General features: G+C 52.6%; 1 protein-coding gene across 7 annotated transcripts in view; it reads right to left on the bottom strand.

The window, feature by feature from the left end:
• Positions 1–210: 210 nt before the first annotated feature.
• The window catches only part of PATZ1 (POZ/BTB and AT hook containing zinc finger 1), a 30,087-nt gene continuing 9,088 nt past the window's right edge, over positions 211–21,209 (bottom strand). Inside the window, exons 3-6 of one of the 7 annotated variants that reach the window (XM_063315713.1) lie at positions 18,282–18,353; positions 13,495–13,666; positions 4,405–4,542; positions 211–1,803 (exon numbers count right to left, since the gene is read on the bottom strand). In XM_063315713.1, coding sequence (XP_063171783.1) covers positions 1,385–1,803; positions 4,405–4,542; positions 13,495–13,666; positions 18,282–18,353 — 801 coding nt within the window. In that variant the 3' untranslated portion in view covers positions 211–1,384. The remainder of the gene's footprint in view (positions 1,804–4,404; positions 4,543–13,494; positions 13,667–18,281; positions 18,354–21,209) is intronic. The other 6 variants (XM_063315714.1, XM_063315717.1, XM_063315716.1 and 3 more) reach the window with 6 other exon arrangements.

Raw genomic sequence — 21,209 nt, 5'->3', positions numbered from 1 at the left:
GGATGGTCTGATCTAACGGGCTCTGCTTATCTCCCTATGGACAAACATAAGCACAGAGGAGGGAGAGTGAGCCCCGAAAGACAGAGATCAGAAATGGCATCTTCACACCAGGACAATCTCTCTTCTGCAATCAGAGTGCACAAACACCTTTCAATCCCTGCACCAAACAAATAAAAACAAATTAAAAAATTAAAAAAAGACAAAAGAAAGTTTATAAAGTAACATTCTAACTTCTTTAATGCAGTCCAATCCAATGATTATTTTCTGCTTTGAAATCACTCTGTGAACTCTGCATTTATTTGCACAGGAGGTTGGTGGTACAAAAAAACATATCATCTCATTGAAAAGGTTAAACTTCTGGAGGTCTTTATGCATCAACCAACCAAGAGTGCATTCTTACCTTCTTTTAAATTTTAAGCTTATTTCTCCCTCCCCCAACTTGCTTTCACTTTGCATAACTATATTATCCCATAGACTTAAAAACAATCAACTAGCCAAGTTTTTAATTATGATACATCTAAAAAAAATTAATCCTATCCTAACATGACTGCTGCTTTAAGAGCTCTCTGTATAATTGCCCTGGAAGGCATCTCAGTAGCAAATCACTACAACAGGTCCTAAAATCATAAATGTAATAATAATAACCATAATTATAAGAGAGAGAGACAGGAAACCAATGGCCAAGTGTTGAGGATCAGAAAAACAAGCCAACAACACAACGGGGGAGATGCCCCCGCACAAGGTCCTCAGGGAAGCAGGAGAGGCGTGCAAGTAGCAGCTGCTCCCTTGGGGGGTCTCGTGCAGGCAAGCTCTCTCTTCAGCTCAAGAATTTGGTGGCACCTCCTCCCCACAACATCTCTTCGCTTCTTGCCAACCGCCCTGTCTTCTTTAAAGGAAAAACGTGGTTTGTTTTTAAAAGCTGGCCTCCCGTGGATTTTCCTTTCAAAGAAAAGAGCAATTCTACCTACTGGATAGGTGTGGATGAGCAGACAAGGTTGCTAATGTGTGAATCCTGAGCAGAGAGAAAAGCCAAAGGGCGGGCAGAGGAGCATTTGGCTCTCTGCCAGGTGAGCGAGGACGTCTCAAAATTCTGGATCCAGCCCTCCGGCCTCTGTTTTGTTCGCATGACTCCCGAGCTGGGTCTTTTCCACCAACGGACCCCCCTCACCTATTCGCCATCATGCAGGGACCCTGCAGATTGTCAGCTGAAAGCGTCTCCGTCCAGGGAAGGGATTGGAGAGAAAAGAAAGGGGAAGGGTGGGAACCTAAAAGGAACTTGAGTAAACCTCTCCCCGCTCTAAAACTGGATCTGGTGTCTCACAGCCATCTTCTCTATGTGTATATAAAAAAAACCGACCACTGCTTTGTGAAGAGCAAAGGCGCCTCACTTCCCGTCCGGCCCCATCGGTTGCTGGTCGGCTTCCGGGTCCACCAGAGACGAGGCAAAGGCGGACTGAACGATCTGAAACCCGAACGATTCCAGGAGAGACATGTTCTGCTGGGGAGAGAAGGGGGACCCCAAGGCGGAGGCCAGGTCCCCTAAGGGGGCCCCCAAGGAGCGGACGTGAACTTTTTGTATGTGTTTGTTGAGATAGGACTTGGATCTGAAAAAGCTGCCACACTCAGGGCAGGGGTACTTCTTATCACCCTCTGACTCCAATTTACTTTTGGCGACCACCACGTCGCAGGAGAAGGAACCGTTGGCACTCTGTTTCTCGGGAGTCTTGAGGTCGCTGGCGTCAGAGAGGTCTCCGTAGGAATCTGAACTCTCAATCTGGTCCGAATGTGAGCATTTCTGGCCTTCTAGGGAGAGAGAGAAATGGCAGTTTTCAAATCCGAAGGCAGCCACCCGTTTCCCAGGGGTGTCCCTTCTATATTCTCTATCCCAGTGTTTCTCAACCTCGGCCACTTTAAGACGTGCGGACTTCAACTCCCAGAATTCCCCAGCCAGCATTCAATTCTGGGAATTGAAGTCCGCACGTCTTGAAGTGGCCGAGGTTGAGGAACCCTGCTCTGTCCCACGCAATCCATGTACGTTCTAGCTGAGAGGCGCAGCCACAGCTGGCGTAGCTACCCCAAGGGCCCCGAGGGACACACGGTGGCCACAAGAGGCTCCTAGCTCAAGCGGCCCGATTCCAGCACAGGGCTAGTTCCAAACCTGTGCTAATCGGCCTTCCAGACCGCGATGTCCTCCATCCCGCACCAAAAAGCCTTTGTGTGTGTCGAGGAGCCCCACAAAACACTTCTCACCCCTGAGGATTTATCTACTGCCGCTGCTCACACCTTTGTGGACAAGGATGCACTCACGGTGTGAAAGTGCAAGAGGAAACAAGAACACCCCCCAGTCTGCAACGGAGGAGCCGGCGTCCACCAAGCCTTGGCCACGGAAAAGAGGAGGATCCCAGGCCAAGCTATTAGGAAGCGCCGTGTGTGACAGTCTGGCTGCAAGGCGCAGACGGATGTCGCATGCAGATCCCTAAAGGCACAGCCGCTTTCCCTGGTTGGAAGTCGAGCATCATTGGGGGATCCTGCAGCAGCCCCACCCTCCAGGCTCCACCCACTCGGGGGACAAAAGCAGACCTTTCCCCCCCGAATCTCTGCAACCCACCAAATAGAAAACAGGCCCGGCTGCACTTCCCACCTACAACTGCACCCCTTTGCCATGTTCAGAAAGGCACAGACAGGCACGCAGAAGCCTTACTTCCATCTCCCAGGTGTCACTCCAAGCTGCGTTCCTCTACACACCAGTCTAGGGGTCAGAGAGTTTGCGTGCTGAAGAGCCTGGCCACGGTCTTCATATGGGTGCTGAGCCAGGCCCTGCAGTTAAGTCATCCTAGAGCGTATTTGTTTAGGTACAGCATGTGACGCGTGGATGCAGCATCTGTGTTTTGTCTTAGGGTTTAACCGTGTTGAATGAAGGTGGCCAAACTGGGAAGCGGCTACACTATGCTGCCATGCCCCCCTGGGGGCCCCTGCCAGACTGGCCCAATGCTGTCAGCAGAACCAAGGACAGAGCTGCAGAAGCTTTCGGGAAAGGATCCCCTCCAGGACCCCCTGGCCCAGGAGCAAACTTTTTGCACCCAGAGGAAGACATCACACGTGAATGAAGCTTTACAATACGTATTGATCAAGTCACATTTTGGCCTAAGCCAGAAGACAATCTCAGAACAATGGGGGGGGGAATATCATACCGACCAAAGATGATTTAGAGCCCCTGCTCCACAAGGGGGACATCGGGGAAGCAAACGAGAAGAAAACAGAGGTGGGCAAGGGCTCTCCGAAGAACGTCCCAGAGGCTACACGTGTCCGAGTTCTAGTCACTTCCCTCAGCAAGCAAAACCAGACTCTCCCAGCCAGACCCCACAGAAGGGGCTCAATCCACGTGTAGGCATGACAAGGTGGTGGTGAGGAAGGTCCATTATCCCCTAGGAACACAAGCCCTGGTGGGCTACCAAGCCTGGAAGATCTGGTGGCCGCTCCAAGCACGGTGCAACTGTCTTCTCAGCCTTCAGAAGCCGGGCCCTGTTCCCACTCCCAGTGACTGCTGGCAGGGTCTGTGCTCAGAAGCATCCCTGCACATCAAAACAAGATGACCCGGAGCCACACCTTCTACCCGGCATCGCCGCCTGGCACCTGTCTGAGGGCCACCGAGCTGTCCGTCTGAAGGCTGAGCTGTCAGCGCGCTGAGAGCCTCCCCTCCCCGGTCTCCCCCACTGGTGTGTGCCAGGCGACGGCTCTCGCGTCTCCCTGACCTCACGGGAAGGCCACCACGAGGTCTAAAGCATGCACGAAGTGGGGAGGAGGAGAATTAAGCCCCTCTCACCCTCCCCCCAGGCAGCCTGGGCTTCCCTGGCCAGAGCATCGCACGGAGCGCCAGCGGTCTTTCTCGAGGCTCCCCTAAAAGCTTCTGAGGCTCCCAGCTGGGTGGGGGGACCCTGTGTCTGGAAAACGTCAGTGGCTCCTTGTGAGGGAAACATTGATTTGAGGGTCAGAAAGATGATGTCAGAACCATTTGCCTCAAACGCTGCCTCTCCACGCAGCAAACGCCCAACCTGTGGAATGCGCTGCTGGAGGAGCAAGGAATGCCCAGCGTCCCAGGCGGACTTAAGAATGGGAGTGGCTGACCTGCGTCTCTTCAGCGAGACAGAGCGACAGGGCCCCGATCAGAGACGGCGGCTCTCAGAACACCAGTTCGGCCCTCCCAGAGCCTACGGGTGCCCTCGACTCCCTGGGCACGGCCTGGTCGGCCGCCTCCTCTGCCTGCCCTTCCTCCCTACGGCATTCGTCCTGTCCTGTCCTCACCCACAGCCTGCGCCGCTCAGCCCGGCCCTGGCCGCCCTCCCCCGCCTCCCCGCCCCTCCCCCGCCACAGTCCTACACCAAGATCGGGGGAGGGGTCGCTTGCCTTTGATGCCATAGGTCCTGACGCTGTGGAACGCCGCTCCCCCATTCGGAATGGGCTCCGGGTGCCTGGAGACCTGGGGAAGGGGAACACCGTGGTGGGTTTTAACATGGACCTTTAAGTAGGAGGCAGAGGAGAAACCTAAACAAGACAAAAGGAGATGAGATCCTGCCACCAGCACGACGCGCCTCTGCCTTTCTCCCCTCGGACCTCGCCAGACGCTCCCAGAACTGGCGCAACGGGGCTCCTGGAAGAGGCAGCGACCCGCAAAGGGTGCCCTCTCCTCTGCGCCACACCGGTGGGGGAAAACTGCCCAGAAGTGACAGGGAAACTTCCAGGCCCAGGAGATGCTGCGGCAAGAACACGCCAGGACTCTAGAATCCACCTCAAAGCTGCTTCCCTTCCAGAACATCCCATGCCAGGAATGCCTTTAAAGCAGTGTGTCTCAACCTTGGCCACTCTAAGATGTGTGGACTTCGACTCCCAGAATTCCCCAGCCAGCCATGGGGAATTCTGGGAGCTAAAGTCTACACATCTTAAGGGTGGCCAAGGTTGAGACACACTGGTTTAAACAATCAAGTCTACCTTGCTGCTGAAGGGATCTACCATATTTGGTCTTTAATCTACAACAGGTCAAAGGAAGTGAGAAACATTGGCCAACACATCAAGACTGGCAGCAAAGTGATCTTTCTTCTTGTAGGACAGGATGGGAAGACGAAAATCCTCCTGGAGAGGCAAGATCTGCTGCCGCCAACTTGGGTCCCCCCAGACATGATAGGACAGCAACTCTGGAATTCCCTGCCAGCATAGCTGCACTCCCGACACACCAGGGGGGCGCCGGGTGAGGAATGGCAGGGATGAGACTCGGGACACTGCAGAGAGCCTGGGACCACCTTCTCCAGAAGGGTGTTGGTTGAACACTAGACCGCTCCCTTAAGAAGAGCCACCCTTTTTATTTGAAAAAAGGGACTCACTCTGCACCCACCCACCCCCATCACAGCAAGACATTTCTCGTGCTGACTGTGTACATCCTCCCGAGGTCAGCACGGGCCTTGTTCCCATTTCCCTGCACCTCCAGGGAGTCTCCTCTCAATGCCATTGCCTGCCTTAATTAGAGGGGCTGAGCCCAGGTCCTTCTACCCCCTAAGCAAAGCAGCTCACCACTAACGTGCCATTCTCAGCTCTCTGCATTTCATCTCCTTCTTTAGTGGGAAAACTGGGCCCTATAGTTAGGAGAGCAACAAAAGAGCTTCTCTCATTTTCCTGAGAGAGAAAACAACATAAAGTTACTCCTGACAGAGGGATTTTTCTAAAACCTCGAGGGCACCAGAAACCTCCACAGCAGCTGCGGAGCTGTCAGGATTAAATAAAACTGTGTTACCTGGCAGCTTTTACCAGGTCTGTTGCTCTGAAAAGCTGGGATTGTGCAGAAAGGCTTCATACAGCTGCAGTTTTGAGCATGTGTGCACACCGGTAGCAAAGGCTCCGGTCTGCTAGGGATCATTTCACAAATTCTGGGTTTGGCTGGACTTTTTAAGAAATTGACTTGGAATTTACCTTTATTCTGAGGGCACCTGAGGTGGCTGGCAATGTATGTAAAAGAATGCAGCTAAAGATGCCGAATAAAAGACAAGATCACAATAGAAAACCAAGAGAAGAAAACGGGGAGGGGGTGTGTCAGCCAGAAGATGCCTCAGTCACAGGCAAGAAAGAGTTACACACACACCTCGCTCTGGTGGGAAAGCAACCCTTGATGTTCCTTTCGCTGAAACGCCTCGCATCCTGATGACTTGGCCAACCAGGCCTCCCTATGGCACCAGAAGAGTTTTAGCTATTTTATGGAAGGATAATATGGATTTAGGCCCAAGGAGAAACTGGATTATCCAGTGGTCTGTTCAACAAAGGTGTCAGATAAAGGCCCTAAGTGTGGAAAGTGGTCATGGAGACAAGGAAACCAACACCTGAAAAGAGGCAGAGCTATTTAGACAGAAGTGGAATTGTTCTGGAAGTGGATGAAGAGGCCTAAACAGGGAGTCTCCAGCAGAAAAGCTGCACCCACGGCCGGTATCAGTGGAAAAGCGTTAAACGTGGATGAGGTTTGCGTGTGGAGCAGCTGTGACCTGCTTAAAGGGCGTGAGAAGGCTACCTCTGTGCTTGAGGACTGGACGGATGCGGTTATCCTTCTCCTATACGAAGGAATGGGGGGCATGAGGGAATGTTCCAATGGCAGGGAAGGGGTTTGGCAGAATTCCAATGAAAGGGGGCAAGAGATGTGAATTTGACAGCCCGATCGCCAGAAATGTGCCCACCCTCCACCTGAAGTACCTCCCGCCGGCCCTCTCTGAGAAGGGGAGTTCCATCGCCTAATGCGGTTCCCTTCCACGTCACTCCTTCCCCACAGCGCTGAGGTCCACAGCAGCAGGATTAGCTTTAACCGTGGCTTGCAAACCTGCTTCAAGCTGTCCCTGGAGGTGAAGCCATGTGCAAATGTACTGTTGCTGGGGAGGGAAGGGGAGAGAAGTGCAAGGCCCCAGGAAACAGAGAGCCAGAGGTCTGGGGGGCCACGGGCCTCACGCTGGCTAAGGCGAGCACGGCAAGGTTCGCTCTGGGCCGGAAGAAGAACGGCCTGCCTTCCAGCCGACTCACGCCAAGGGCCTCCTTGTGGGAAGGTGCCTTGTGAGAATCAGGGCCTTGTTCATGCAGAGGGACACCGCCAGAACCACCACACCTCCGGGGAGCTGCCTCTGGCACTTCGGGGTCCCCTTGGAGCACTCAGGTTCCCTTTTCCAAGCAGGAAGGACTGGGCACCTCGGCACGTTCCCTCCTCTCTCTCCTGCAGGAGCCCAGGTTTACGCAGTGTGGCTTCATGCTGGGCAGGGTTGTTCTTCTTCAAAAGGTCACTGAGAAATGTATGAACATGAGAACGTTTATTGTATGTTGGCTGATTCTGAGAAAGTGTACGATCAAGTGGGAAAGGCTTGGATTATGGAACGCCGTGTGGAAATGCAGCTGAAGGCTGGCTGCAGAATGAGAAAAGAGCTGAAGTTTGAGTGTGGGAATAAAGGCAATGCTTACTGAACGGTTCAACAATGTGCAAGGAAGAAGACTAGAAAGGGAGTAGGTAGGATGTGGTCTGTCTCAAGAAATAAAACTTTGTCAAAAGAAGCTAAATGGAGGTGAATAAGGGGCTGACCATGTTTTACACGGAAGGGAGAACGGGGTCCATCTGAAGAGGCATAAAAATGAATCGAATGTTGTGGGACGGTTTCTGAAGAAACATGTCTGGTAAAAGAAGAGAAGATCAGGCCAGGATGAACGAACGGGTGCTGAATGAAGGTGGGCGAGAGAGGAAAGTCAGGCCGGTAGGAGAGCAGCATGTTGAGGGGCCTGGCCGCAGAGCGGGACTGACAGAAGGACTTGCAAAGCGCCTCTGTGGCGGCACAGGGGCTGAGAAAACGGGCTGGTTGGAGGGGAGGGAGAGGGAGGTGCTGCACAGGGCCATTTTCGCTCCTGCAGCCTGCTGCTTTAATAGGACTGTCTTATCCTCAGACACGTTTAGACAGTTACTTTTTCCTAATCCTTTCCCCCTATTTAATATTGACTGGCTGTTTAGTGTTGCCTGCAGAACATACTTTATGGTTTCAAATGGCCTTGCATACTTTTATGCTGCCCCTTCAAAATGTTGCTTGTGGGGCTGTGCTAAATACAGTAGGCGAGTAAAGAAAGGAGCCGTTGCTTCTCGTGCTGCGGGGAAAACCTGTTTTCTCTACCAAAGCTCTTTGTGCAAGGAAAAATGCCCTGATGTGCCCACTCAGTGCAGCCACATCCACTGCAGCCCAGGAGCATCTGAGATGACCGCCCTGGCCTGGCCCTGTGGGGAGGGGCTGAGAAGGGAAAGTCCAAAGCCATCTCGGGACGGAGGCTGGACCTGGATCCCACCCGACGGAATCCGCAGCTCCAGGAAATCCCAGCTGGCAAGTCCAAATGGAGCTGGAGGGGGAAAGGCTAAATCGAGGAGGCCTGTTTCCCACCCCGTGCATCAGCCTACAGAAACCACAAGCGGACTTGCAAAACGGGTTACCTAATACCAGGGGGAGAGCTGCGAGCTGCAGACTGGCTGGGTGGAGCCGATCACACATCCGGATGGGGCCAACTTCAGGGCCTCTGAGGGTTTTGTTTTTTTAACCGTGATGTGCCCATTTCAGGGCCTATGCTGCACTTTTCCGGTGTTCCTGAGCTTGAAATGGAGGGAGGCCGTGCCACCAACAATCCTGCTTGGAGGGCTTGCAAACGGGGGGGGGGGGGGGCTGAGGGTTGCCCACTATGCCCAGATAACTGGCAGCCTCCGCTCCTCCATGGCATGTGGCTGGGCTCAAGGTCTGCCAGGATCCCCGCAGGACCCTCCCTGGCAGAATCCAAGCGGGTAAAGATGGCGGGCACAGACTGGGCATTCCTGTTTTGTCATCCACAGGGGCTTCTGTGGGAAAGGGTGTGGGTTGGACTGTGGCTTAAATGCAATAGCTGGGAAGAGGCACCCTAAACACACAATCTGGTGCGACCCACAAGGCAAACACACCTGGCAGGAAGTAGACCTGCGCCACATTTCCAGCTGAGAGCCCCCCTTCAGCGAGGTCAGAGGGGGGCACCTCGCTGCTGGGGAATGGGAGATAAAATCCGCAGGGCACCAGACCCCCGAATCAGACCACTGCCCAGGAAGCACGTTAAGCTAAGGCTACAGGAGGAGGAGCACAGCTGGGGGGCTCCGATCCAGGCGCCCTAGAAGCAGCTCAGAGCCCCCTGTGCAGGGACAAAGGCGCCGCTCACCAACACCCCCTTCGGCCGCACAGCCCCCCTTCCCAATCCTTCCCAGGGTCCCCTGCACCGAGCCCCCGCTTGCCATCACTCCAGTTGGCTCCAGTGGCTCCAGTGCGATGGAGGCCACTCTTCTGCCTCAACTAAGGGGGAACTGACCTGGGGGGCCTGGCACAGCCCTCCCCGCAGGCGAAGCACAGTGCCAGGCAGAAGCAACCTCCCCTGCCGCTCCCAGACTCAGCCAAGCCCATGCCATCAGGAGCAGCGCTGGAGCCGGGCAAAACATGGCGGCCGACGGGCCCAAGCGCAGAGTGGCAGCGGAGGAAGTTGGGCCTTGGCCTTGCCAGTCTTTGGGCCGGTCCTCCCGCCCCACCCAGCTCCACTCTGTGGGCAGGGTGTGGGAAGAGGCTCCGGGCCGCCCTACAGCAAAGGGAAGGGGGGCTGTCGGGGATGGCACACCTTGGCCGGAGTGGGAGCCCAAGGGGATCAAAGGGCAGGGGCTGGCATGGCCACTCAGGACAGCCCGTTCCTCGCCCCCAGCGGCTGAGGCTCTGCGGGGCTCCCTCGAGGTGTCTGGCCTCAGGGTGGGGACCTAGCTGGTAGGGTGGCCAAGGGGGAAGGACCAGCCTGCTGCCCTTCCTCAACCAGAAAGCCGGAGGGACAAGAAGCCAAGAGGCTGGCCGGCCCCAGTTCAGCAGAGCCCAGGCAGCGTGGCCCACCTGGCATGGCTTTGCCCCCCTCGCCCCTGGCACCAATCCAGCCTCTATGTTTCTAGCGCTCCCCCTCCCCCCGCAGTCCTCACTTCCCTTCTCTGAACATGTTCCACGCTCTCCAAATCCTTCTTAAAATGTGGTACCCAGAACTGGACACAGAAATGGGGGGTGGGGGGCAGTATAAGTGGAAGGATGACTTCCCATGATTTGGCTATCGTACATTTTTGATAAAGAATCTAAAATTACATCTACAGCATCCCAGCAATCCCTTAAGGAAGCTACCCAACCAAGACATGAGGCGCAGTCAGCCTATTGAGCTACGCGAGTTCTTCGTTAAAGATTCTAGGGTCTTCTCAGGTTCTGAGGTCAGGCTGCTGGTCCACAATTCGTGGGACCCTCCTTTTCCCTGTTTGAAGGCGGGGGCAACACTTGCCCTCCTGCACTCATGGGGGCCTTCCACACTTCCCCAAGGTGTAGATCACGTGGTCCAGGACCGGATCCCTCAGGGAGAGGAAAATGGAGATAAGAACTTACCCTAATCATCCCCCCGTCCTTCCCTAGCAAGCAAATAAATTAATAAATACGGGAGACAGAAATCTGTTACCCCCTTGTTGGAATGCTTGTGTGGTTCCTTGTCTGAAAAGTACTGGAGAGGATGAATCCAACTCTGCAGGCTTGGGAAGTTCCTGGGTGAACACAGATTTCAGCCTACTTTCCCTACTGACTGAAGAGGAACAGGGCACAAGTATCTCGTGCTTTGATAGTAACATCTGACACCTCAAAGGTTTATTTTCCCTTTCCCACAGACCTCCTGCACAGTCGCTAAGGAAGCACACCCCAGTGATAATTTGGACCTAAAAAGGATGGTTTCTTCGAAGCACTGTGGAAAATGTGATTCTGGCAATCACCAGAAAAGACTGAGCCGGTGCTTTTAAGCATGGATGTAAACATCACTGGATGTAACTGGTTGTATTTCTGAATCTACACACGTATGATCTGGCTGAAAGCAAATGTTTCAGCAATGATCTATAGTTGTTGGTTTTTCTAACTTTTTCTGAATTGTCCTTCCTTCTCCTCTCCACTTCATCAGTCCTTTCTACTCGAAATATTAATCTCTGACAAAATCTAACAGATGCCCCTGGCCTCGAACCATCTGACAGGATGACCAGACCTGCTTCAGCCTCTCCACCAACCATAAACGTTTTTCTCTGCGTGGAACCATTCACAAAGGTCGAAGTGCAAGTATCCACCCAAAAGGAACGATGCAGCTGAAGGTGGGTTTTCCTGGGGTGGTCTCTTCCTCCTCTGCCTGAACTTTCCTTGTTCAGTGTGTCCTTCTTTGAGGAACCTTCTGATGATGGCTTTCTATTCCCTGATCTGTCTTTTCCCTGATCCTTTGTCTTCGCAGCCCAGTGGCAGCTGCTCTGCTCCTAAGGGCCTTCCAGGGCCTGGGGCAGAGATTGTCATTCTCACCCCAGCTAATAAAAAGTATTTTCCAAATTGGATGGTGAGACCACTTGTGATTCTCTGCATGCACTGGCCACCAAGTTGTGCTAGAAGCATAGACTCATAGGGTTGGAAGGGACCTCGGAGGTCATCTACTCCAATCCTCTGCTTCAGTGCAGGATCTCTGACAGATGACCATCCAGTCTGTCTAAAAGCCTGCAGTAAGGAGAACTCGCCATTTCATACAGCAACCTGTTCCACTGGTTAACAGCTTGTACACTCAGGAAGTTCCTCCTGACGCCTAACCTGAACCTCCTTCCTTGTAGTTTTAACCAACTGGTTCTGGTCCTGTCCCCTGGGGCAACGAAGTCTACCCACTCCTCTATGTGACAACCCTTCAGATATTTGATGACTGCTATTATATCTCCCTTCAGTTCTCTTTTCTGTAGGCTAAACTTACTTTGATCTTTTAATCTTTCCTCGTAAGACCGTTTCCAGACCCTCCACCATCTTGGCAGCCCTCCTCTGAACTTGCTCCAATTTGTCAGTGCCCTTTTTGAACTGTGGTGCCCAGAACTGGACACAATACTTCAAATGGGATCTGATCAGGACTGAGTAGAAGGGGGCAATTACTTCTCATGATCTTGACTCTGTGCTCCTACTAATGCATCTCATGGTAGCATGTGCCTTTTTAGCAGCTGCATCTCACTGCCGGATCATGTTTAACTCGTGGAAGTTCAAATTCTACTGGAATGCCCTGGATAGCTCTTTTTGAATATGTTCTCTTTCATCAGTTTTATCCATCCCTTCCAGTTCTGTGTTATCTACAAACTTTGTAAGTTTCTCCTCAACAACCCCATCCAAGTCCTTGATAAAAATGTTGAACTGCACAGGACTGGGGGCACTCCATCCCAAATGTCCCTCAAGCTGAAGGGGAGCCATTAAGTGCGTCATAGTAATATTGTCCAGCTTATACATTACCGTTTTATTAAGGAGAAAATCATGAGAGACTTTCTGATGGCTTTGCTAATGTCCTGGTATACTATGTCCACAGCATTCCCCTGATCTACTAAACTACAGATCCCTATTTTTCTTGCATTCCTCACCCCCACAAATGGAGCAGGATTCTCAGAAAAACAGGGAGGAGGCAGGATCATTTCACCCCTCCTGGAGTCCAAAGGATATCACCCACAGCTCTTTGTCATTATTTTCAGCATCCAAATCAAGCCATCTAAGTAAGAATTAAACAGCTTTACCTCTTAATATTATCTTTTTTGGCCTATGGCTGCAATCTCAAGCAGGCTCACTGAAACCAGAGGGACTCCTCAAGAAGGAAACAGGGAGGGGGAGGATCACAGAGCAGAGCCAACACCTGGTCACATGTTTGGAAAGTTAAGTAATGGCCCTGAGGCTGCAACGTGGCCTTGGGAAAGATTCTTCAGGACTCAGGTATGCTTTTCTGAGTAAGAGAAACACACACCTTGCAGAATGAAGCACCCATCCATTTCAAAACCTGGGAAGGGACTTTGCTGCCATGCCCTCATTTTGATGAAGGGCTTGTTTGCCTTGCACACTCACTGAAAAGTGCAGGTGTCGCTCCCCCATCCCACCCCCATCCACGTTCTTGGAAATGCTGTTCTCTGAGATCCTTTGTTTCTCTGCTTGGAAGGGTGGGAGGAGTTTATTTTATTTATTTATTTTATTTATCAAATTTTTCTGTGCCCAGAAAAAGCAAGAAGCCAGTGGCACAGCCCCAGGTTCCTCTCCCTTGCTCAGATCCCTCTTTTTCAAGAAGACTCAGAGAGCAGGGGCTGGTTCATGCATACCTGGCCCCTGCCCAATGCCCAGGCTCTTAGCCTTTGACCCTCGGCAACCTGAAGGCCTGAGTGAGTGTCCAGAAGCACCATGGCTGCAGCAATGGAGGAGGCGGCTGCAGGGATCGATCCAGGGCTTTTTTGTGCCCGGGTGCCAGAGAGTCAACAAGTAAGCCAGGAGGACCTCCTCCTGCACAACGGAGGAGCTGCTTTTCTCAGCCTCCTCCTCCCCCTCCACCACATCAGTCAGCTTGAGTCGAGCCGGCCTCCCCTCGCCCTCACCCTACCAGCAGCGGGGGATCTGTTACCTCTGTTGCAGATGGTACAGAAGTTGCTTGGTCCTTCGCTGTGTTTCTTCAAATGATCCGCCATGTACGCGGCCCGCAAGTACTTCCCGCAGACCTGGCAGGGAACTTTGTCTTCGTGGCAAGCCAGATGTGAGCGCAGCCGGTCCCGGGTGGCAAAGGAAGCGTTGCAGGTCTGTGGATGGCAGCAGAGGGACATTAGCCGGACGGGGGGAGGAAGGGACTAAGTTCAGCTGGGGTTGTTTGACCACCGGTTGCTGCATAAGCTGGGCCTGTAATTCATCCTTAGCTATAAATCCACAATGGCAGGGTTGTAATGCCCAAATCCAAACCACGGTCTGGCTTAGCACCACAAGCCCTGCTCCTGCCTCATCTGCCTGGGGGGCTGCAGGTGCAAGCTCAGCAGACCCCACCCACCATCTGGTTGTCAGTCAGAAGGACAACCAAGACAGCCCTAACTGAGGAGAAACTCAACCAGCCGAAGCTCTGTCAGGAAGGGCTCCTCCCCAGCAGGAGATCTTCACAGAAAGGTCTGCTCTTTTTCTGTTTCAAACAGGAAAGATACAGCTAGGGAGCCAAGAAGACCACGTCCCTGAAGGAAATGTTTGCCAACCTTTTCCCGCAGGCACACAACCACCCGCCTCGGCCTGGGTGGAAATGGGAGGCAGGGCTCTGGGCCATCCTCCCCCACAGGGACAGGGGAGGACGCAGATGGCCCTGAGGAAGGAACACAGTGACTGTTACACGGGGGGGATGAGGAAAAGATGTGCCCCCACTTCGGTTCACTTTACTGGAAGAGTGGGGAGAGCAACTCTTACCAGCCTTTCACGATTCTGTGGTCCTGCTCCCTATAGCAAAAAAAGAGTTCCAGTAGGTCATGCAGCATCTGTTCCCTGACCTGGCCTACCTCAGAGGGCTGACAACAGCCAACATCCCCAACAAAATCCGTGGCTGCAACCCAACGCGTGCACAATCCCTGCTGCTAGTGGGCTGGGGCTGGGAGAGGCTGGCTTGATCCAAGCCATCCCTGTTTCTGATCCCAGGCTACTCCCTCCCCACCTCCACCAGGCAAGCAGAGCGCATTCACAGGTTGGGGGAAGGCCATGCAGAACTCAGTGATGACCCAAAGCAAACCTCCCAGAGGGGAAAGCAAGCACTTCTTGGAAGTTGCAGAACAGCTCCAGCACAAGCAGGAGCCTCTGCGCGCAACCGCGGCAGTGCCTGCAGCTGGACAGACCAGCCTCCCTGACTGATCACCAGCGCAAGCACTGTCGAAGCTCCTCTCAGGCCACGAGCAACAGCCACGTCCCGAGCCAGGCCTGGGAATCCATGGAGCTGTGGGAGGCTGTGCGGCAGCAGCCTCTGAAGACACAGTCCATGGACCTGCCCTGTGGCAGATGAATAAAACCTGAGTATCAGGTCCTGTGACAAACAGCAGGAGGTGCTTAGCTGGGTATTTTTTAAGATGCAGACCTGAAGAGAACAAAGGGTGCAGCAAGTCCTTCTATCCGCGAGGCCGCGGTCTCTGGGCTGGTTTCAGCACTGATGAAAATTCACCCTCCGGCCTGAAGAGATCCATCCTGCTCCTCACATTGTCTTTGCAGGGCTTGCCTGGCAAAGTTGGCCTGTGACCCCAAGAAGCAGCTGCTACTGGAGAATCTCAGCTCTCCTCAAGGGCTGTTGGCTGTCCTGGTTTCTCCAGGGCAACATTAAATCCCCCTACAGACACACTGACGCTGCAGGAATAATTCTGCCTTTCCTGCAAAGTTTCTGAAGGGAAGAACAGCCAGCCGGAGGGAAGGCTTTGTGGTGGAGCTCTGTGGGAGGGCAAGGGCAGGGGCTTTGGGCCCCCCTCCCCCCCAGGTACAAGGCAGCCTTACTGCAATCCCCATGGAGAACACAGGAGGGAAACAAGGCATGTGCACAGCCAGGCTCACACAGCACACCGGACTGGGCTCGAAAAGGAGCATTTGTGGAGGTTCAAACATCATCTCATTCATCAGTCTGACACAGCATGTAAACCACAGCAACTGCGGTCTGTTAAACTGGTTCTAGGACTTAGCACGATGGGTGACCCCAACCCACAGGGAACGAGAAGAGTTTCCTTGGGGAAGAGGATGGGGCTCCCCTCCGACCTTCTCTCTTGGGCCCCTTCAAGGCCCCCAGAGGAAGAAACAGCAAGGCCAATTGCTACAATTCTGGTCAGCATGGCATTCGGCAGGAATCCTGGAGGGCACCAGGTTGGGGAAGGCCGCTCTGAGTCTCCTGGGCATCTTTCACAAAAGCCACCCCCAAGCCAGGGAGCCAAGCTGGGCCCGGAGCAATGTCCCAGGTCCCTTCCCCAAGGAAAGAGCCGCTCTTTGGAACATGCATGACCAATGTGACTGCCCCTTTCATTGCCAAATGACCTGGTGCAGAAAAGTGTCCCATAATGAGGATGGAAGCCAGAACATGTCTCAAGGCACTCCCTGCACTCCCATTTGAAAGTCCATGTGATTCACAAACCATCTGCACAGAAGTGTGGAAGATGGAGCGAGGCGCACCCTCTGGGCCCAACTGGATGGCAGCCATTCCCCTAAAGCTGGGGATGGGTTGCTTAACTGTGGTTCATGTGGAAGCCACAACTTTACCGACCCTGCTAAGCTATAAGTCATGATTTTAAAACCACAAAAGCTGGGTTCACATAGCACTCTAACCTCTCCATATCCCTGCCGGACATTTCCTCGGGATCAGCAACAAAAATTACACAGATTTAATAAACGATGTAAAGTGCAGGACTAAGTAAAGCAATGGCCTAAAGCTGCACCACTTGGACCTCAGAATTCTTGATTCCTTCCATCAGGTTGCCAAGAAAACAACAGTGATGCCTTCACATACTCAAGGGGAGTGACGATGTAAGATCTCGATGCCAGTTCACTCCGATCTCTGGGTGCCACGGTGGCAATCACTCTGTACCTGCTTAGGACATTCTATCCCCGACTGGGGTTGCCCACTAGTCCAGCGGCTTCTTGGACAAGCCCCAGGGCGACCCTGCTCTGCTCAGGCAAAACTCAGTGCAGGAAACAACCCAAATGCAGTGCGGGGGCACTCCCCCCGACTCCCCTGCTCTGTATCAAAAAGCCCCAGTCCTCACAGAAATGTTAGCGGGTTCCGTTGGGCAAATAATTTGGCCCCGAGAGGAGCTGCCCTTCCAGCGACATCTGTGTGGTGGAGCAAAAGTGGAAGGGCAGGCTCTGCGTCACACAAGGGAGGGGCCATGCAGCTAACCTGGCAATGAGGGGCTCCTTGGGAGCCCCCGGGTGCTCAGCTGATCCCCTCCTGAAGAAACGAGACCGTTTCTGTTCCGCAGCGCAACTGGGTGCAACCGGGGTCGCTAACGTTGCACGAGGAAAGGGTTCTGGGATTTTAAACGATGACAGCCAAGCGGTGACATCCATTCCAGGTAACGACTGGTTAAGACCTAGCGCTGAGCCAAAGAGCCGCACCTTTTATTCGGGAGGAAACAGCGAGGGTGCCCAAAAACAGAAACCTCAGAAAGGGCTCAGCTGGGCCTGAGGTCCTATTCAGAGTTCCGTTTTATAATCAATGGAAGTGGAGCCCTTCCCAATGGAAGCAGAAAAGGTCTCTGAAGGGGGCGCGTGGGTGTCCCCTCCGAGCATCTTTCCTGCTGAGGATGTGGAAAGCCGTCCCTCCCGGTCCTGATCACTCCCCACACCAAGCAGTTATCAGTCTGTTGGCTGTCAGAAAGCCTATCAGTTAAAGTTCACAGAACTACATTATAGCTATCGTTGCATCCATAAAGGGAAGAAAAGTACAGGCAGTCCTCGCTTAACAAGCTGAAGTTACAACAGCCTCGTAAAAAGTGCTGTACAACATGTACCCACACTTAAGACTGTCGCAAAACTTCACACCAGCCCCCAGTCATGCGACTGCAATTTGGGCACTTGGCAGCCGGCTTGCATTTATGACCAGTTGCAGCGTCCTGCGGTCACATGATCGTGATTTGCCACTTTTCCAGTTTCCAGCAAAAAACATCCATTGCGGAAGCTGGGTTCACTTAATGACTCATGATTCACTTAAAGACCACAGTGATTTGCTTAACGGCCATTGTAAAAATGGCCGTAAAATCAGGTCTGGTCATGTGGTGAGTCACTTAACAACCGTACCTCTTAACAACCAGTTTTCCAGTCCCTGGTGTGCTCTTTAAGTGAGGACTAACTGTATCACTTGTCCTGCACTTGTAAGCAATCCCCCTATCATGATCTTAGGAGGCTTCAGGATGTCCTGCATAGGTCTCACCGAAAGGAGCTGGAGCTGCATGCAGAGGCTCCTCTTTCTCCTTCAAGAGAACTTCCCAATGACCAGTCCTTAGGACAACATTTAATTCGCTCATCTCTCCTGATGCCAAATCACAGCTTATTCTCAAATTAGAGCAGTGTGTCTCTCAGTTGAAGTCCACATATCTTAAAGTGGCTTAAGGTTGAGAAACACTGAATTAAGACTGAAAGGTCAAACTAGCAATAATTTTAAAAGGAACCAAAATACAAGATGCAGAATGCAGAGGTCAGCTATCAGAAATAACAAAAAAAAAAATGCAAGACTCAGACAATTTAAAATAAACCACAAAACGTTAATGCCTTTTAAAGAAGAATAAAATATTGGAAGAGATCGCTGTTGCTAACAACAATAAATAGATAAAACGTCCAGTAGTTTCCTGTCAAGCATGGCAAATATAGTAAACACAGAGAAGTGTATTTATATTTAAAGAATAAACAGTGTTTAAGAAATACCTCTTGAAGTTTCAACTGTTCTATGGATGCAGAGGTCTCTGAGCTTATCCCCTGGAGGCTGGAATTTTCCTGCTAATAGGCAGGAAGTAAGAAAGATTAGAAAAGGAAGACTAATTTCTGCAACAACATCAGTGGGGAAGCGCTGGGCTGCTCAAAGCTGACTCTTATTTTCAGTCAGTACAAGCCTGGATTGGCTGAGGATCAGAACTGGCCCCCACATGCTTAAGACAGCTCAGTACAGTGTTTTTCAACCTTGGCCACTTTAAGGTGTGTGGACTTCAATGCCCAGAATTCCCCTGGCTGGGGAATTCTGGGAGTTGAAGTCCATATACCTTAAAGTGGCCAAGGTTGAAAAACATGAGCCCAGCAGTACCCAAAGGGACCCAGTGCAAGACACTGGAAGTTACTTCCATCATTCAGAGGGCAAAGGCTGGCTGGCTCCCACCTGCTCTCAGCACCACCAGAGCTCAGAGGCCTGGGGGGGCGGGGGCGTTACCGCGTGGATTTGGTCCGAGACAGGTGGAAGAGGAAAGGAAATCGTCATCAGAACCAGGAACAAGATGGCAGGAACTACTGCTAGACATAAGAAACATCTGCAGATCCACTCCCTACAGTGAACGGGGGCAGCACATCTGCCACTAAATCAGTGTTTCTCAACCTGGACAGCTTGAAGATGTGTGGATTTTAACTCCCAGGCTGGGGAATTCTGGGAGTTGAAGTCCACACATCTTCAAGCTGCCCAGGTTGAGAAACACTGCACTAAATGAATAATCAGTTCTTGGGAGACAATCACTGTGCACCTCTCCAGACCCAAAGGTGAAAAGGTGCTTCAGAGGGCGTGTGAGCGTGCCTCTTCTGCCTCCTTAAATTAGGCACACTTTCCCTGGGATCACATGCATGAGCCCAGAAAAAGCTGGGCTTGATGTTAAGGTGTGACAGATATACCTGCCTGTACCCCAAATCACCTTTTCCTCTTCCAATCCAGATCAGCATAGAGTCCTGTTACTTAGCAGGAAATCACTCAGAGCAAATTCAACATTTTATGGTCCTGAGCAGCTGCTACATATTATGGTAATACAGCCCTTCTCGGGGTTTTACACAGGCAGAGCTCCACTCTGATCTCTGCAGTCCATCAGCTAACCCTGCTCCGCAGCACGGGGCACAGGGCACGATCCGCAGATGAGGCCTTGGTACAAACTGGCACCAGAGCAGAAGGCAGATGTACAGCCAGCTGAGGCAGAACAGCTCTCCCCAGGGTCACTGCTCTGTGGAAGTTTCCAAGCTCAGCGGGACACTCCCAGGGTTGCAGAACCAGACCACCACAGCAAACCCAGGGTTCTGCTCAGGCTGCTGCAGGAACGCTTCCCTCCCAGAATTTCAGACACCTGCATTGTCCTTGTGCATGCGAGAACTATGGCAAAGTCATGACAAAATGGAGAATATCACCCTCGACTGTGCTACGTGGTGCCAGGGCTAACTCGTACCACCTTGCATAGCTCAAGGACTGCACCCCCAACCCTGGGTGCGGCAGAGGGCCCTGAGGCCACGTCCGGGTCAGCAACCAGGACTGTCAGCCTTCACAACTCAGGAGAGACAGATCACGCCCTCTCAGCACACTCCCCGTCGGCCAAAGGGGAAGAGGGGTGTGTGGAGGGCAGTGCATGAAGGGAGAAGACCACCGGCTGGATACTCCTGTGCTAAGTCACTTCTGGATGATCCACCATTGCCTGGGTTTAGGGTTAGCCCCGGAGAAGGTTCTGCAAATCCCAGGAGCCGCGCTCTCAAGCCAGCAGTCCTCAGCCGGATGTGATCCTGATCTCAGCACACCCACCAGCCACAACGGCCAGAAACCCTGGAAGCTGCCTGGCTTCTGGAGAAATGGCCAGAAGGGTCAAAAGTGAGGAGGAAGCGTCTCTGTTTCAGTCTTGGCTCCTCTTTTTCAAAGGAGGGCGCTTTCTTAGCCACGGCCGAACTTTTCAATAACGGGGCGCCTTTCCCGCCAAAGCGGCTCAAACTGCCTTGGACAGAAGCAGGAGCGGCACAGACTAGGCTGCCTAAAACCAACACTGTCTGTGAGGATGGCGGGGGGGAGGAGTCCTAATGATGCTATGTTTCTTTCCTAAGGTGCCAACTACGAGATATAAAAATATAATTACATAAATAAATTATTTAAATGTAAGAACATTCACTAACAACCAAAAACCTCAACACAGGAGACATTTCAAAATATTGGAGGTATAATTTGCAATTTAATGTACACAGAGCGGCTGTTGCTTCTTAAGAGAAGCAAACCTGAATTTTTTCTTCTTTCGTTCGTTAGGACAGTTGCACACACCAGAACAAGGTATTCTACCGAAAAAGCAAAAAACCAATAAATATGCTTTGACCCCAACGAAAAATGGTCTTCACCAATCATTCAGCCGGACTCTCAGCCACGCCACGAAGATCCCCGGGCACAGGGTATCCGTGGCTCAGTCTCCTCCAACCCTGTGACCTCCAGGCCCAGCAGATCTGGGGGTGCCAGTTACAGCACAGTCGTTTACACTCGTTTGCTCTGCTGAAGCCAGCTGGGGATGCTTTTCACAGTAAGGGGGGAAACACTGCCCACGTTGGGCACGAAGTCACAAGGAAAAGACCTAGTCCCAAGGGCTGGCTGATTAGCTAGGCAGGGGCATTCATGGGGGGAGGGGGGTGTTAAGAAAGCCAAGATGGTGGCTGCAATAGTGGCCCCATTTGACCCCCTCCCCCAGCTCCCTGGGTGGGAGGAGAAAAGGGGGCCTGGTAAGGAGAGCGTGCCCCTTGCTCATCCACTGGGGAACAGCCAAGGAGTCATGGTTCCCTGAGTCGGAAGGGCCCCTCCCTGCCGAAAGGAGGCAATAAGAACATTGTTAAAGAAAACTTCCCTTGACTTGGAAAATACCATGGCTG

This window comes from Candoia aspera, chromosome 15, assembly GCF_035149785.1.
Source record: "Candoia aspera isolate rCanAsp1 chromosome 15, rCanAsp1.hap2, whole genome shotgun sequence".
Classification (NCBI taxonomy): domain Eukaryota; kingdom Metazoa; phylum Chordata; class Lepidosauria; order Squamata; family Boidae; genus Candoia; species Candoia aspera.
Note: the sequence above shows the minus strand (reverse complement) of the source record. Positions and strands in the feature narration are given on the sequence as shown.